At 39.4% G+C, this 17,455-nt stretch overlaps 1 protein-coding gene across 3 annotated transcripts in view; it reads right to left on the bottom strand.

Moving 5' to 3' along the window:
- Positions 1-1,324: 1,324 nt before the first annotated feature.
- Positions 1,325-17,455, bottom strand: part of LOC144688890 (uncharacterized) — a 62,271-nt gene continuing 46,140 nt past the window's right edge. For 2 of the 3 annotated variants that reach the window (XM_078555907.1, XM_078555908.1), the window contains exons 2-7: positions 16,434-16,531; positions 14,357-14,403; positions 13,858-14,005; positions 9,998-10,141; positions 6,744-6,814; positions 1,325-2,789 (exon numbers count right to left, since the gene is read on the bottom strand). In XM_078555907.1, the coding sequence (XP_078412033.1) occupies positions 2,079-2,789; positions 6,744-6,814; positions 9,998-10,141; positions 13,858-14,005; positions 14,357-14,403; positions 16,434-16,524 (1,212 nt within the window). In that variant the 5' untranslated portion in view covers positions 16,525-16,531 and the 3' untranslated portion in view covers positions 1,325-2,078. The remainder of the gene's footprint in view (positions 2,790-6,743; positions 6,815-9,997; positions 10,142-13,857; positions 14,006-14,356; positions 14,404-16,433; positions 16,532-17,455) is intronic. The other variant, XM_078555909.1, reaches the window with a different exon arrangement.

The raw sequence follows: 17,455 nt of genomic DNA, 5'->3' as shown, positions 1-17,455 counted from the left end.
CTGAGTGCTTTCTATTAAGAGGGAAAGTGGGTAAGTTCACGTCGCTTTTTCAAACCTCCTCATAATCATTTCAGGTCCAGTAATGGAACCAGGTCAACATATCACTCAAGATAATGGTTTAAAGTGAGAACAAGTTTTTTTTTAAGTATTCCATGGAAAAACGTGTAATGACTGCTATTTTCCAATTAATCTGGAAAGTCACCAAGTTCTCTGTTATTGTATCTTTGTTTTGTATTTTACATTATGATGCAATAGTTAACAATAAAATTTTACTTATATATGTTTGGGAATGGTCTTTGGAGTCACTTGGAGTCAGATGAACATAATTAATCCTATATTGACTGTGATAAATAATTAATAAGCAAATATTTCTCTTCAAGTTAACATAAACTTTGCATAGTAAAACATTTTAAACTCTCAGAATTACTATTTTAATATCTGCCACTTTGCATATGATGAAATCATTGTCTTATCAGTTCCATGATGCTGTGCAACAATGCTATTGAAAATATCTTCCAGCTTTTCAATAAAATGCAGCAACTTAATTTTAAGTCAGCACAATGGCTTTAAGTCAGGTAATAATAGAAGTTTATAATAGGAATCTAGGGCATGACTCAGGTTGCCATGGTGTGATGCTCCTGGTGCCTTGGCTTTACACTGTGAAAATATATGCTTGTGACAGTCTTAATAGTAATATGCAGCAAGGGGGATATTTCACATAAATATATGGACAGAAAACCTAACAATAAGCTTGACAAAAACATCGGTATATATTCACATCAGTATCTGACTCATCCCTTTCCATTGTTAAAATTCTGCACTGATGGTTGGTCCATTTGGGAATTGATCCAAATGTAGTTAACCACCCACTTGGATTTGGATACTTTAGAATTCAACAGTTCAGATCAATTCAGATTCAGGTGACGATGAGGTGACACTGATATAGGACCATAGTACCGGGGGGTGGGTGGGCGTTTGGGGTGTTGACTGTGAACTAACTCACTAAACTCTCTCCGGCAAGGAAAGCAGCTGTGTCTTAGTTTTAACTGCACCAACCATCGTGGATCCAGTTAACAGGCAACACTCGAGTATCCATCAACATTCTCAGACAGGTTTCAGATCGCTGATATCTAGATTTTCTTTATAAGGGTTTTAAGGTGCTTATAAGAGAAAGCATTTTTTACATACATTAATCTACTTTGAAAGCATTACAACATTTAGGAGCAATTGATTACTGGTATTCCCTATGGGTAACAGTCTGATGACACAAATATCAGTCTCAACACGTTTGCAGAAAAGTGTACACCAAAGAAGACGAAGAGAATAGAGGTGAAACTATGTAATCCATAAGGAGAGAACATAAAAACACGAAAACAATGGATTCAGCTTCAGCAGACTCTAATGTACCAATATTATACAAAGAAACCCTCACATTTATTATCCCTACTCATCCCTGTGATGTAAAACATGCATGATGTAGAAACATACAATATATATTTACTGCTGCAAAAAAATATGAAGGTCGGGGATAGGATTCTAATTCTAAACCTTTGGTTGGATGTACGGTGCTATAGTGCTGGAACTACCGGGTTACCCTGTAAGGATATTCTATTAGAGACTTACTCATTGGGAAAAGGAATAAAGACACTTTTAGCTAGAATGTTTACTATTGTCTAGTCCACCGACAGAATATCAGAACACAAAACATATTGTGTTTCAACAAATTGGGATCTCAAACTGAATAAATTATTCCATCTCCAAGGTTCCTTACTCCAGTGTGGAGATTATGAAGTCACAAACTATTGCCTCATTATTCAATTGTATTTACTTCAAATAATTAGAGTGGCTCTCAGGCAGCAGTTTTATTAAAAAATGTTAGCCTCACATACAAGTAAATAACCCTATTTGATGCAAAGGAGATTTTTATTTGGTGCAATAATAACTGTACTTTTATTTAGAAACATTGCACTTCACTGATATAAACTAACATTTCTGTTTAGACTTTTCATGTAAGGTGCAAATATTTTCTAGTCACTGCAGCTAGTTGTGAATGCATGTAACTTGGAACATGAAGCCAACTAGTCGTGTTTTCTACCTTCTTTGAATTTCTTTTTACCAAATTGTTTTCCCACGCCACCTTTCTTAAAAATCTTTTCACCTCCATAATGTTTACTGCGTTTGAACACTCTGTACTTACTATATTCTTTATGCACTTTAAAATCATGGTTTTTGTTGTCATCCTGCTTAATGAAATACTTGTGCTTCTCAAAGTCTTTGTAATGGCCTTGGTGTTTGTTGTATGTTCCTTGTTTAGCATTTTTCTCCTGTCTTCTTAGAAAACTGAGCTGATTGGATTTACTCCCCTTATCACATCCCTCTTCTTTGCCCTTGGAAAGCTTCTTGTCATCACCTTCTCTGATGTGCTGCTCTTGGTAGCCTTTGTGGCCCCTGTGTTTTTCCTCCTTGTGCTCCTTTTTGAAGTACTTATCATCTTTCTTTTCAAATTCGGGCTTGTGATCTTTCCTGTCCTTGTTGGACCTGGGCTCCGAGTCTTTATCTCTTGGCTTATAACCACTTTTAATGCTTTTGATCTCCTTAATATATGCAGAGATCTGCTTTTTGTCAGCTGTCTCAGCCTTGCAGCCTCCAGGCTTGCCCTTCTGTGTGGTACACGTCTTTTTCAAATCTGTTTTGACAGGAGTGTGAGGAGGAAGCTTTTTCTCAAATTCACTGATGGTTTTCTCAGTTTCTGTAATCAATGCCTGATCCTCTAGAATAGTCCTTTCTGCCTGGTGAATAAAAAATTTACGTTATTTGCTCTGAAAGAAATTGTGCTTACCATCCAGTGGTCTGGCTAATATTTGTCCATCAAGCAACAACACTAAACAGGCTATCTAGTTATTTCATTTTGCTATTTGTGGGAGCTTCCTGTGCACAAATTGGCTGCTGTGTTTCCTACATTACAACAGTGATTACACTTCAAAATTACTTCATCGGCTGTAAAGCAATTCTGGCTTCCTGAGGTCATGAAAGATGCTATAAAATGCAAGTCTTTTTTCTTTAATTTACAGGGTAGGCCAAAGAGGAAAAGCATTAATTGGAGGAGCATGGTTGTAAAACCAGTAATAAGTCCACAGTTTCACTTTGGTTCAGATCCTCACTAAACATTTATCACTCAGTTTATGCTAAAAGGAAACTAGGAACAGGAGGAGGCCATTTGGCCCCTTGAGTATGTTTCAGCATTCCATGAAATCATGGCTGATCTGTAATCTAAGTCGTTACCCACCTTGACCCCATATCTCTTAATACGTTTGGTTCATTAAAATGTATCAATCTAAGATTTAAAATGAACAATTCATCCAGCGTCAACTGATTTTTAAAAAAAATTATTTATGGGATGTGGGCTTCACTGGCTGGGCCAGCATTTATTGCCCATCCCTAATTGCCCTTGAGAAGGTGGTGGTGAGCTGCCTTCTTGAACTGCTGCAGTCCCTATGGTGTAGGTACACCCACAGTGTTTTTAGGGAGGGAGTTCCAGGATTTTGACCCAGATTGTTCCAAACTTCCATCACCCTTTGCGTGTAGAACTGTTTCTTAATTTCACAGCTGGGAGGCCTGGCTTTTATTTTTATGACATGTTCTCTAGCCCTGTATTTCTCAGCCAGAGGAAATCGTTTCTCTCTATCTACCCTATTAATTCCCCTTAATATCTTGAAAACCTCAATCAAATCACCCCTTAACCTTCTGAATTCCAGGAATGCAACCCTAGTTTGCGTAATCTCTCCTTGTAATCGAACCCTTGGAATTCGGGTATCATTCTGGTAAATCTACGTTGCACTCTCTCCTAGGCCAATATATCCTTCCTTATGTGCAGTGCCCAGAATTGAACACAGTGATCCAGGTGTGGCCTAACTAGGGATTTGTATAGCTGCAGCATGATTTCTACGCTCTTGTATGCTAGTCCTTTAGGTATAAAGGCATCTGGTCCTGTAGGATCATATTTATTTCCAGAACAGCATGTTTTATTGAAAGAAAATGTCAGTTCATCAAATTCTTCATTATATTCTGTATAGAACTTCAAAAGGGCCAGATCCTCCTGACTAAACTGTTTGATATTTTTTCAGGAACTAACATCCTAAGTGGACACTGGAATCCTGATAATATTGTATGCTTAGACTTCTAGAAAGCATTAGTTCCAAATGAATGGCTACTCCACAAGCTTAAGGCAGTAGGAATCCTAGGCTCTTGTTTGGAAAGTGAACGGTTTGTGGAAATGTACTGAATGGAGTGTGCCAAGGTCAGCATTGGAGCCCCTAACATTTCGATCTACATAAATGACCTGGAGCCAGAAATGCAATGCAAGTTGGTTAACTTTGACAATGGTACTAAACTGAGAGAGAGCTGGGAGTGAAGAACCTAGAAACTAATACAGTAGTTACGGAATGACAGAATCTCCTCTGTGATATTTACAGGTAGGCAGAACTATGAAAAGTGAAATTCAATGCAGATATAATTAAGATGAAAAGTACACTGAAATGAAATAAGGTCAGAGAGTAGATCTTAGAAGGTTTATTTGTTACGAACATGTTGATCTCAAGACATTATGTGATATGTTTGTCTACAAAATGTCACTTCCTGTAGTCACCTTTTGTCACATTCTTGACACAAACTTTTCCATTATTAATCACTATCTTCACCTTTTAAATGTTAAGTACCTATGTAAGCCTGTCACACTGTAATTACAGCCTCTGCCACTGGTGTCACTGTTGCACTTCTGTTTTGTGTTTCCCAGCTTGTATTATAGAGAAACTTCTTTGAACTCTACTTCTCAAATTGTGGTAAGCATTGCAACTTAACTAAATACTACTATAAAATAAAACTTATACATAAAAATAAGGAAGGGATATACCACAGATGCTGGAAATCTAAAATAAAAGCTGAAAATGCTGGGAAATATCCAGCAGGTCTGATCCGACATGTTTCTCTCTCTACAGATGCCGCAAAACTTCTTTGGCTATTTCCAGCATTTTCTAACAGAATATATGGGTGGAATTTTATGCCAAGGGGATTTTATGGTCCCGCCAAAGTCAATGAAGCTTTGAATGGCTTGTTGCATTTTACAACCCTGCCCCTACTGCAGCAGGGCTGTAAAATTCCTCCCTGTGACTCTGAAATGGAGACTGTATTCTGTCTGTGTGCCATTGTCCAATTACCCCCATCCTCCACTTCTTTTCACCTACAGATTATTCTTCATTTTGACTTCCTCAGCAGATAAGGTTTCCACTCCTGAATGTATGGATTGAGTCCGGTAATGTTACAAGATCCTACTTCAATGCCAGATACATTGGAAGGTGTGATGATGCATTAATACTTTGAAAAGCATCTCACCCTGATCTCTTTAGATGGCAACTGGATGACAAAGCCTTCCTTCTGTTCTCTTGCTAGGAGTGACCCGAATAGCAGCAGAGGACCATAATGAGACACATGCACATATACAAGGATGACCACTGAGAAGACCAGTAGGGACTTAAGAAGCTTTTGATGATGAGTTTCTACAGCAGGATTTTCTTAGTTTCCTCCTGCCCTTGCATCTTGGATAGTTGCAGTATGGCTTTGACATATAAAACAGCATCTTAACTCCCACTCCCATCTCCACCCCTTTTCTGCAATGTTCCTGCCAGACAACTGGACAATAAATTGGCCCATTTTTGTTCCTCACAGAATTATTCCTCTATCTGTTCAATCTTTTCTACCCATCAATCTCATTTCCTTTAACCTTTAGTCTTACTAGGTGAAACAGCACTGGATCTGCTCTTGGGCCATCTACAAAATTGAACATCTACCGATTCCAATTTTGTTTAATATTCTATTACCTGGTTTGCCCACTCATACCTTAATTTTTATTTAACAATCTCAATCTTTGTCCTTTGCAGCTAGTGTGTGCTTTTCCCCTTAGGCTGAGACTCTCCTCTTCTTACTTAGCTCTTCTTGTTCCCTATTTATCCTAATTTCATACCTAGCCAACTGCTTTAAATAACCTAGTATAGATTTCCCTTCCTGACCCCAGTTCAACTTATTAAGAAATGGACTAACATCTTTCAAGTTATGACAATTTATTGCAAAGAACATTAAGTGCTTTGAAGTCCAATGTTCATAAATCAACACACACAGATCCTATTCAAGAAATCATCGGTAGTGACAAAGTTGATTGTTCTGTTAATTGACTGGATTATGTGATGGTAGGGGAAGGTTTTTTGGCTGCTTTATCACCAAAATTATGGAATTTGTCAATAAATTCAGAAAAACTAATTAAAATGTGAACTAACATATCTTCTGTTAGTAGAAGAGTTAATGATTACATTTTCTGGCTTCATTAACATATATCAAAAAATTCCATAGTGGATCAATATTCTGAAGGTTACCTACAATCTTTTAATCACATGTAAATGGGCTGACATTATTGATGGCTACAATTTCATGTCTAGAGTTAAAAACATTGACAGCGTAACTATAATCAATGTCAGTTAAAAAGAGTCCGACAGTCAATTTTCTATTAAAAATACAGTCAACTATAACATATCAATCAGTAAAAAATATTGGATTGTCTGGTTGGCGTATCTCTTAATGAGCTCAAAGCAATCAAAACATGAGCTTCTGCCTTTTAGGAAAATGTAGAGTGTCAGGGAACCTTTCAAGGCTATTTAAAAAAAGTATATAGTAACATTTTAATGGAACCTTCTTACCAATTTCAAATCTTCATCATCAAGAAGATCACTGTCAGAATACACCAAAGCGTCGTCTACTTCAAAGACACCTGTTAAAATAGTCTGTGTGAGATAACTATGTTATAGGCAATCTGTACCTCATATTGAGGTCTAAGTGCAATGTTCAATCTACAGAATAGTCATTTCCACCATTTTATCCATTATTTTCTCTTTAAACATTCTTTTTTCATATGTATTTTCATGATGATGTTACATCACCGCTCTAGCTGAATTCCTTCAAGTGAGAGGTGGACCTGTTTCTGGTTCATGTGGACATTCCCACTTACAAAACAGCAATGCTTCAAGGAATTCTGGGCCAGAATGATCTCCTAGACTAGTTTCGATCGCCTAGGTGGGTTGGAAAGGAATTTCACAGATTTTGTTCCGCTAAATTGATCTGGATTTTTAGCTGGTTTTTCACCTCTCCCCAGGTAGGGTTACCAACCCTTCCGGAATAGCCTGGAGACTACTGGATTCTCCCTCTGGTGGCAGCTTTAAAAGCAGTCTGGAAGATTTTAAAATGATAGAATTCCTTTAAACGACTCTAGGCAGTCACAGAGCCCGTTTAGCTGAATGGTGACGGATGATTTGCAGGCAGCACTCCCACTTTTGCAAAGTGTGATGACAGAACGTTTGCGCCGTGGCCTGGCAGGCGTACTGTGCTTACAAATATCACTGCTTGCTGCCCCCGCCTGTTCTTTTCCTGCCGGCAGTCAGGATTGAGCCTGAGAGCGAGCGAGTCTCCAGTCGAGACTGAGAGAGAAGCTAGAGAACAAAGGAGCCGGCCCACCCAGAAGGTAAAGGAGCAAGCGATTAAGGGCAACTGTCTGAACTTTCAACTGCCCCTTGCCTGCCTGGAAAGGTCATACCCCTCAGTCCAGCCCAGCCTAGAAAGCCATGGCAGCTCCCCAGACCCCGACTGAAAAGGGAGTCCCAACAGGCTGAGAGCTAAGAGGAAATGTGGCTTCCAGCTTCCAGTTTTGTTGCTGGGCTAGAAACGTTGTATTGATTAAAAAGGCTTAAAAGCCAGACTCAGAAATCTTTCCGCCAAGAGAATTGACTCAGAGCCTCACACTAAAATAAAAAGTAACGGTTTTATTGTGCACAGGTTTAGAAATGACATGTGTAGATCAATCGATGTTATCATCATGTTCAGGGAAAAAAAATCTCCCAGAATAACGTCACTCTGAGTTGACAACCCTATTCCCAAGAGATGACACTGGTTTTGAGTGGGGTGGTGAGTTTATATATTATCATACACAAGGTACCACAATAGTGTGGAGCAGTCTTGATGAACCATGGGATCTTTTCCAGTCCATCATTGTTCATCTATTCATATAAGTTTTGACGAAGGGAGTCTCTCAGCCCAATTTTTTATTTCGGAATAGCAACCTTATTGGCTCCTATTACAGGGATCCTCTGTATCTCAAACAGATCAATGTCCTGGTCTTAAGGATCAATCCTACAACTTGTTCCAACTGTTGCCCACCCTCTGTGTAAAATACATTACTATCCTAAATCTGCCTTTCACAACCCTGAACCTGTTATATATCGTCCTGCTGCTAAGAACATAAGAAGTAGGAGCAAGAGGAGAACATAGGGCCCCTGAACCAACTCCGCCATTCAATTTGATCATGGCTATCTTCTGTCTCAGCTCCACTTTTTTGCCTACCCCCATATCCCTTGATTCCCTCAGGGTTCAAAATTCTATCTATCCCTACCTTGAATATATTCAATGATGGAGCATCTGCTGTCGTCTCGGGTAAAGATTTCTAAAGATTCACAACCCTGTGAGTGAAGAAATTTCTCCTCATCTCAGCCTTAAACGATTGGCCCCCATATCCTGAGGTTGTATCCCTTGTTCTAAATTCCCCAGCCATGGGTAACAACCTATTAGTGTCTAGCTTGTCAGGCCTCTTAAGAATCTTATAAAAACAAAAAGCTAAAAGCTACTGCGGATGCTGGAAATCCAAAACAAAAACAGAATTACCTGGAAAAACTCAGCAGGTCTGGCAGCATCGGTGGAGAAGAAGAAGAAAGTTAACTGATTTCTTCTCCACCGATGCTGCCAGACCTGCTGAGTTTTTCCAGGTAATTCTGTTTTTGTTCTCTTAAGAATCTTGTATGTTTCAATGAGATTACCTCTCATTCTGCTAAAACCCAGACAGTATGGGCCCAATTTGCTCAGCTTCTTATTCCAAGAACAAATCTAGTGAACCTTCACTGTACTACCTTCAAGGCAAGTATATCCTTCCTTAGATATGGGGACCAAAACTACACACAGATTTAGAAACCAGGTGTGGCCTCACTAAAGCCTTATACAATTGTAGTAAGGCTTCCTTGTTCTTGTACTCCGGTCCCCTTGCAATAAAGGCCAACATTTCATTTGCCTACATAATTGCCTGTTGTACTAACCTTCATGTTAACCTTCTGTGTTCCTTGTACAAATACACCCAATGCTATCTGAACTTCAACATCTAAAAGTTTCTTTTATAAGTCTTTTAACAAATATTCTACTTTTCTATTATTACCAAAGTGAATAACCTAATTCTTCTCCATATTATATTCCATTTGATACCTTGTTGCCAACTTGCTTAATTGGCCTCCATCTCTTTGCAGTCTCCTTGTATCCTCCTCACAGCTTACATTCCCACCTAGCTTTGTGTTGTCAGCAAACTTGGATATATTACTCTGTCTCTTTATCTAAGTATTAATACAGATTGTTATTATAACCTATTAGGAATTACTTCCCCAGTGTTACTTGTGTTCCACTCTAGAAAACTAGGTGGTGAAGGAGAGAGTTGGAGCCAATCTTTACACACTTTCATAAGTATTTATTTACAGAGATACACATTACAAACATGCACCTTCTAACCCAACAGCACAATTCAAATTTATAGGAGCACAAGTGAAGTGTTAATTAATTCCCACCACCTGCATACAATCACATACAATTAACATACAACTAACAACTTGAGGTACCTCTTGTGGCTCAGTTCATAGCACCCTCGCCTTTGAATCAGAGGGTTGTGGGTTCATGTCCCACTCCCGGAAACTAAGAACTGTGATTGTACTCGAAAGAGTTGCAATCTGTGACTGTTGATAACTCGAAAGAGTTTCCACACCACACCATCTATGTCCGTGTAACCCTATGTTAGTAGGAAGAGGTTGAACTGCTATATCCACTCAGAGGCTTCAAAATTCAAAAATGATCATCCAGTGATAGTACTTACCCACAATCAGCTGAACACCCATGCTGAAAACCACGATCGCTGCAGCAACTATAATGCATCGATTTAAGGTGATTTGTGCCCAAGGGTCCTCATCAGCAATCTGCTTTGCTTGAATTTTTTCAACAACCGGTTTTTGCAACTTCACTGACAAAGGAAAGACAGAAAAATTTGTTTTCTTTCCCCCAAATAATGTTGGTCACCGTGCTTTCTTTTTGCTTTCTTGCACAAGAGATAACGGTGGTAGAGAGAAAATTATTCCTTAGAATTAAAAAAAACTAAAGCAATCTGCTTTCAACAAATAGTTTGTATAAAATATATGGAGGACAGTTGCTCATATCCACAGAAAATTATAACAAATTCAGTGCTCCAAAAGTGTATTTTAACTTTCCCAGGTAGACTTTCCCATCAGTTACACCCATTTCACATTGGGTTAGAAAAGTGGGGACACAATTTGTCCCTCACGATTCCCACTCAATTCATTTTGTGGCCCTATTTAATTTTCAGACCGTGCTTTGTACTGTTTATGGGAAACACTTATCAGTTTATGGTTCATTATGTTAAAATTCAACTTACCAAGAAATGGATTACCATAATTAAGGTTATGCCAATTTATTGTAAAGAACATTAAAAACTGATGCCCAGTGTTCAGAAATCACATAACATACAGACCCTATTTATTGCAAAATGCTGACAAATTATTTAACTGCATGTTAAATAGGCTGCCAATATTGATGGTTGCAATTTAATGCCCAGATTTAGAGGCTAGACAGAGAAGCTAGAATCAACTTCATGGGATGAGTTTTATGGGGGGTGGAATATTGCTTGCCTCCCCGGTAGAAAAGTTGACCTTGAGCCGACTGACTTTAAAGGAGGCTGTCCTGCAGTGATAATACGCTGGGGATGGCCTTAATGAGCTGAGACTGGAACTTCTGCCCCTCAAGGAAAGGAAGACCTGCACTTGAGAGCTACTGGCCAATCTGATTGGCTGGCAGCTGAGTAGTCCCAGTGGTGCCTGAACTCAGCAGTGGCCACTACTGGGGCTAGGAGTCCTGAGAAGGTAGAACATGAATGTCAGACTTACAAGTATATGTGGGTTGTTTGGTCAGGGAGAGATCAGGTCCCTAGGGGGGTGGGGAGGGGGGGTGGGGGGTTGGATTCTGGAGGCCGGTGGGGGGGAGGGGCAAGGCTCAAAAGGAGGGTACCATCTTGGGTGAAGGGTCCCCCCAATGGACACAGTGAAGTCCGCAGAGGTATTATCCTGCCTTCCTTTCTGCCTTTTAGAATGTGTGTGGGAAGGAGCAGACTGGCCTCCTTCTTTCTGTCTCTCCCTCTCACTGTATCATGGCAGCAGAGGTGGAATGAGACTCTTAACGGCCCATTAATTGGCCATTTAGGGGCCTCAACAGGCTTAAGGGTGGGCAGGCTTGATGCCTTACCTGTCCACCATATTATGGGGAACAGCTCAGGGGTGGGTGGGAAGATGGTGGCTTCCCTGCCCGCAAATACACTGGTGGTGTGCCAAAAAATTTGCCCTCCATATAAAATGAATCACTATATTTTTCATGCCATAATAATTGTCTATTAAAAAAATATAATGGCCAGAAACTTACCTGTGTCGGGCGGGCTGGGCGGGGGGCGGGTGTGGAGCCGATCTCCACCCGCGATTGGCTGCACGCCATCATTTTACCTGGGCGGGCCAATTAAGCTGGAAACGCTCAGCGCGACCTGTGCGGGCGGGGGGGAGGAGGGAGAGTTGGGGCCTGTGCTCTTTCGCGCATGCATGCAAAAGAGCGCAGAAATCTCCCTGAGGCACAGAGTTGAGAGTGAAACTTTTTAATAAAGGAAGTAAAAAGTTATTTAAACATGTCCCATCCTGTGACAGTGTCACATGAGCTGCGACATGTTTGTGAGTTCTGCAAAAAATTAATTAATAATTTTATGAAACCTTCAGGAAACTTCATCCCGCCCGTGGTTGAGGTTTCCTGAAAAACGCGAAGGCCGCTTGGGCTTTTCGCCTGCCCGACAGCCTTAAGGTTGGACGGGCAGTGTTGTTAGCAACTTTAATTGGTTTTTTAATGGCCTTAATAGGCCATTAACAGTCCGGCGGGCACTGCTGAACAAAATATCTAAATGACGCGCAATGATATCGGGACACATGCCTGATGTCATGGCGTGTCATTTTACACGTCAGCGTGTGGGGCCCGTCCCCACATGCCCAAGGCAATATTCTGGCCAATGTATTTTATTCTGCATGTTTAGATATGGATTCAATTTCGCAATGTCTACATTGGTGCAGCGCTCAAGGATCTGCCTGCCCAGATAAAATGGGTGTTTCTTAATGGAAGTGGTTTTAATGTGTCCTACAGCAAGATTTGTAGCAGCATTTTGCGGTTTTTCTGAAGTTGCCTTTTTTCTTGCTTCTTTCCTATATCAACTTGGGAAATTAATGGTGGCAGTTCTTCTTGTGCTTTTTGGAGGAAGAAGAAATGGAAGATCGAGGCAGCCGGGTAGGTTCAGCTACTGCACTGAACCTAGACAGCCTGCCAGTATTCTCCCAACACATTTATCGGTAGATGTGCAACTATCCAGCAATAACCATGCAAAACTAGCTGAATGGGACTCCAGGTCTAGACAGGGATCTACTGCAAATACACTTCCAGCTAACATGCAGCATTGTCAGAGGAATAATGTTCAGCTCTACCCTTAGGTCTACTTCCTTTGCTTCAGATCAGGTGGCGATTACAAGGTTGAGTCCAATTGAGAAGTTGAAATGATGTCATGATTTTCAAAGGGAAGTCGTAGCCATTTGTTACTGTCAGCTGAACTGTGAAATGAGATCACTGGCCTGGAAGTTGTCAGTTACGTTATGATTTTAGAAGGCACACTGTTCACTTTATTATTTTAGATTTGTTTCTCGAGCCCAAACCACTGTGAGCGCAGCTCTTCAATTATCAGTGTGCTTCACATCATTAAGCTCATAGGGCTTTCATACTGAAGGTCTTACTATTAAGACACTACACTAATTCTACAAGAAATAATTTGCATCTGAATGTTTGAAAATCCTTTAACAAGTATTTAATTAAAAGCTTTACATTTCTGCAACATGTTTACTGTATAAAGACATGATGGTATCAGGAATTTCAGACTTGCAAACAATAATACATATTTACAAAATCAAAGATGTCAGCAGCAAGCTACTGTCAAACTTAATTTCAAATGTCAGAAGTAGGATACTTGTATACATGTTTTAATCCAAAAGATATATACTCTCTGGCTAATTATTGTTCTACATGATATAATGATTGTCATTGTCTTAACCTATTTATTGCCATCTTTGATATAAATCTAGCTACTCAGTCAGTAAGACCATCATGTCTTAGAAATAAAAGTATTGAGATTTTATCAAGGTTCAGGGCCCCTTGGGGGAGAAATTTGTTCGAGTGGTAGTGCCATATGTTGCTACCTGAGTGGCTTGCATGGCATTCTTCATTAATATCAATGAAGAGTGCTGCGTGGGCCATGCAAATAATGGCCTGTGGTGCTGCCTGTCATGGTGAATTGATGTACTCTGCTTAGAGGCTGCTGCACAAAAGAATTTCTCCCCCATCACCTACCATGGCACCATCCCTCCCCATAACCCCATGTCTTGTCCTACCTGATTATCGAAGGATGACTTGCATTGAAAGGGAGCATACTGAACCAAATCAGGTTCCAAATGGATATGAACTGGCACAATTCAGGTCATTTCCAACTTGGAGTTCAATTTGTGATTAAATTTAACATGCAACAGTTCCTTTATGCAATAATCTTTCACTTCTGTCTTTAATTGTAAATCATGCGGTACTCCTTCTTTGCATTACCTTCCTCAGTCTTCTTGCTGCTCAGTTTTTTATCCTTTTGTGCTTCTGTACTTGATTTCTGCTTTGCCATTTGTCGATCACTTGCACTTTGAGGTTTTTCTGCCTTTATTTCCTCAATTTGTAACTCATCTTTTTCCTTTTCTGTGTCCTGCAAAAAAGTACATAATTGTATCATAAAACCTCAACGGACAAGACCCATGGAAGAATTTCTTATGAGCACAAACATTTTATTCCATGTATAAGTTGGCATTATCTCTTTGTGGTAGAAGTTTACCACTTGCATGATATTGAGGGAGAGGGAATGAGCGGTGTCAGTTTGACTTGAGCTATTAGTTTTGGCTCAGTGGTAAGCTCTCAACTTGGAGGCAGAAAGTTGTGGCTTCAAGTCCCACTCCAACAGAAATCTAATGTGCATCCTTATATCCATTTTGATCATGTGTTCGTTGCTATAGTTCAGCATACCAAACAATATTCTTAAATACAAAAAATAAGCACTTACATCTGATTTTTCACTGATCTTTTTACTTTTCTTCAAAATAGGGACATCTGCAGTGAAAGAATGAACTGTTACATAATTCCAAGGTAGCTCAGTGCTGAGCCTTTCCTCTGTGTGAATTTACACCTCACTGCAATTGTTACAGTTATTCATTTGCACCATGGTACAGTTGTGAGTATATGTAGAAAAAGAAAATGGAAGAGCATAAAAAGGAACTGATGTGAAAAAAGAGGATAAATAAACAATCAATAATTGGCAATGTGGCGAAAAAATGGAAAGAGTGTAATCTAAGAAAGGAGCAAAATAAAATCTATCATGTATTAAACATTCTATTGACACATTCTTCCTGTCCATAAATCTTACATTTTGTTGTCATATTTTTGTGTCATTATAAATTCCTAAGTCTACATCTATAATAAAATCTACCCATGTTAGCTTGTTCAGCTTGCAGTTTAGAGAAGGTTTACTAGACTAATACCTGGAATGGGTGGCTTGTCTTATCAGGAAAGGCTGGACAGGCTAGGCTTATATGCACTGGAGTTTAGAAGAGTAAGAGGTGACTTGATTGAAACATTTAAGATCCTTGACAAGGTGGATATTTCTTCTTGTGGGAGAATATAGAACTAGGGGTCACCCATTTAAGACAGAGGTGAGGAGAAATTTCTTCTCTCAGAGTCTTTGGAACTCTCTTCCTCAAAAGGCGATCGAAGCAGAGTTTTTGAATATTTTTAAGGCATAGGTAGATAAATTCTTGATAAGCAAGGGGGTGAAAGGTTATCAGGGGTAGGGGGGAATAAGGGGTTGAGGCTATAAACAGATCGGCCATGATCTTATTGAATGGTGGAACAGGATTGAGGGGCCGAGTGGCCTACTCCTGCTCCTAATTCATATGTTCATCTGTTCTTATGTTGTTACACTGTAATTACAACCTTTTGCCAGGCAGTATAATGCTTCAATTCTGTACCTACCAGCTTCTCAGCTTGTATTATAAAAAAACAAAAACAGAAAGTACTGGAGAAACTCGGCAGGTCTGGCAGCATCTGTGGAGAGGGAAACACAGTCAACATTTCCAATTGACTGTGACTCATCTTCAGTTCTGAAGAACAGTCATATTCAACTCAAAATGTTAAATCTGTTTTTCTCTCCACAGACGCCGCCAGACTTGCTGAGTTATTCAGCACTTTCTGTTTTTATTCCAGATTTTCAGCATCTGCAGTATTTTTCTTTCATAGCAGAGAAACATCCTTCTTCCAACCCATTTTATTTCCCAGCCTCCCAAATTGTCTATTTTTGTACTTAACGCTAAATAATGTCAAATCAAACATTATATAAAATGAAGAAGAGTCATACGGACTTGAAGCGTTAACTCTGTCGTTCTCTCCACAGTGGCTGTCAGACCTGCTGAGTTTTTCCCGCATTTTTTGTTTTTGTTTTTTGCTTCAGATTTCCAGCATCCGCAGTATTTTGCCTTTATGTTATATAAAATAATTTGAGTTATATTTGTGCCCTTAATTTAATAGTTCCACTGTCCCCATTCGTTCTTCATCTGAAAACTATGCTTGGCCTTGGCTCTCAGTGTTCAATGCCATAGGAGTTTGATTAGTAACTATGAGTGACGAGTAAATATGGGAGAATATTGAAGGAGAACATGGAAGGGCATGAATTTGAACATAAGAGACAAGAGGATGTGATGGTGAAGCACACCAATGCACCACCAAATGGAAGAACATAGCTTCACACATATAACTACTCACACAAGTTCTCAATCTGAACTATGTCAACAGTGGGAGGTGGGGGGCAAAGGAGGGGAGAGAATCATTGGTGGGGAAGTTTTTCCCAACCATCACCCTCACACCTCTCAGTGCCTAAATCAAGAGTAACACAGATACAGTCTGCTGTGAGAGAGAAAATGGCATTGCTGAAACAGGTGGAACTAAGTCGATAACATGTCTTCCAATTGCTGCTGTAATTAAACTGATACCTGGTCATGATTCTAAATTACTTCCCAGTCACAGAAACAGAACCCCTTTAAGGCTATTGCTGCAAAGTATCACTAAACAATATTTTGACTTTAATACACCTTGATGTAGCAGCGGCTCCTCTTGTTGTACTATTTCTTGTATTGCGTCTGCGAGATCTTCCTCGACTGATTTAAAGATGTCTTCTTCCATGTCAGATCTTTGAAAAGATATTTTAAAAATTGCTTAACTTCCTTGCAATCTCTAGTGAGGATCATGTCATAGAGAAAAAGCACAGATCAAAAGAGAATGTGATTGCCACAGAAACATGTTATTTCATACGTTGTAAATATATACATCTAAAATACAGATTATCACTATATCACTAAAATGGTAGTCAGCAGCAAAACAGATTTTGATAAAAGTTCCCTTTGATTTCCTGGATGGCTGAGCAACAAGTCTGCAGACTATAGCTTAACATGAATAGACAGAGACAGCACTGCTTACTGAGCCCTTTGAAAACTCCATTACAAGGTGCAAAATTCAGTCTGGAAGGAAATACACTAAGAAATTTACAATGTCGGGGGGATTAACACCTTAACCCTCAACAGGTACTGACTGTAGCCATCTCATTATTTAATTCAAGAAAACTGGTTGTAACGTAAAAATAGCCCAACGGCATAAAAACCACAAGTCCAAAGAGCTAATTTTAAATCTTCTGCTGGATGAACTGGAATTTATATCACCTATGTTCAAGATCTCCTCTTGAAAGTCTATGAAGGAGACAAACTAAGTCTCCGTTGCTTGTCAGAGATTGTTAAAATAAACTCGGTGTTAAAAGGATAAATTAGCTGATTCTAAATGCTTTAATTTAGTTTTGATATCTTGTTGTGTCTTTTTCTTTCTGTATGTTATTTCACCTGTGAATAAATTTGACCACATTATTTTAGCCTGTTCCCAATTAATAGGAGAAAGAGATAGACATTCTATGCATTCTCCAATGAGTGATGTACAACTAATAACTAATATCTAATTGTTAAACATGGACATTCCAACCTCTACACACTTTAGGAAATCAAGACCTAGATTCTGGTTCATAGGATATTTGGTCTGTTTATGGGAACTGCCTTCAAACTGCGAACAC

The sequence above is a fragment of the Cetorhinus maximus genome, chromosome 13, assembly GCF_964194155.1.
Source record: "Cetorhinus maximus chromosome 13, sCetMax3.hap1.1, whole genome shotgun sequence".
Taxonomy (NCBI): domain Eukaryota; kingdom Metazoa; phylum Chordata; class Chondrichthyes; order Lamniformes; family Cetorhinidae; genus Cetorhinus; species Cetorhinus maximus.
This window is presented reverse-complemented; position numbering and strand designations above follow the sequence as displayed.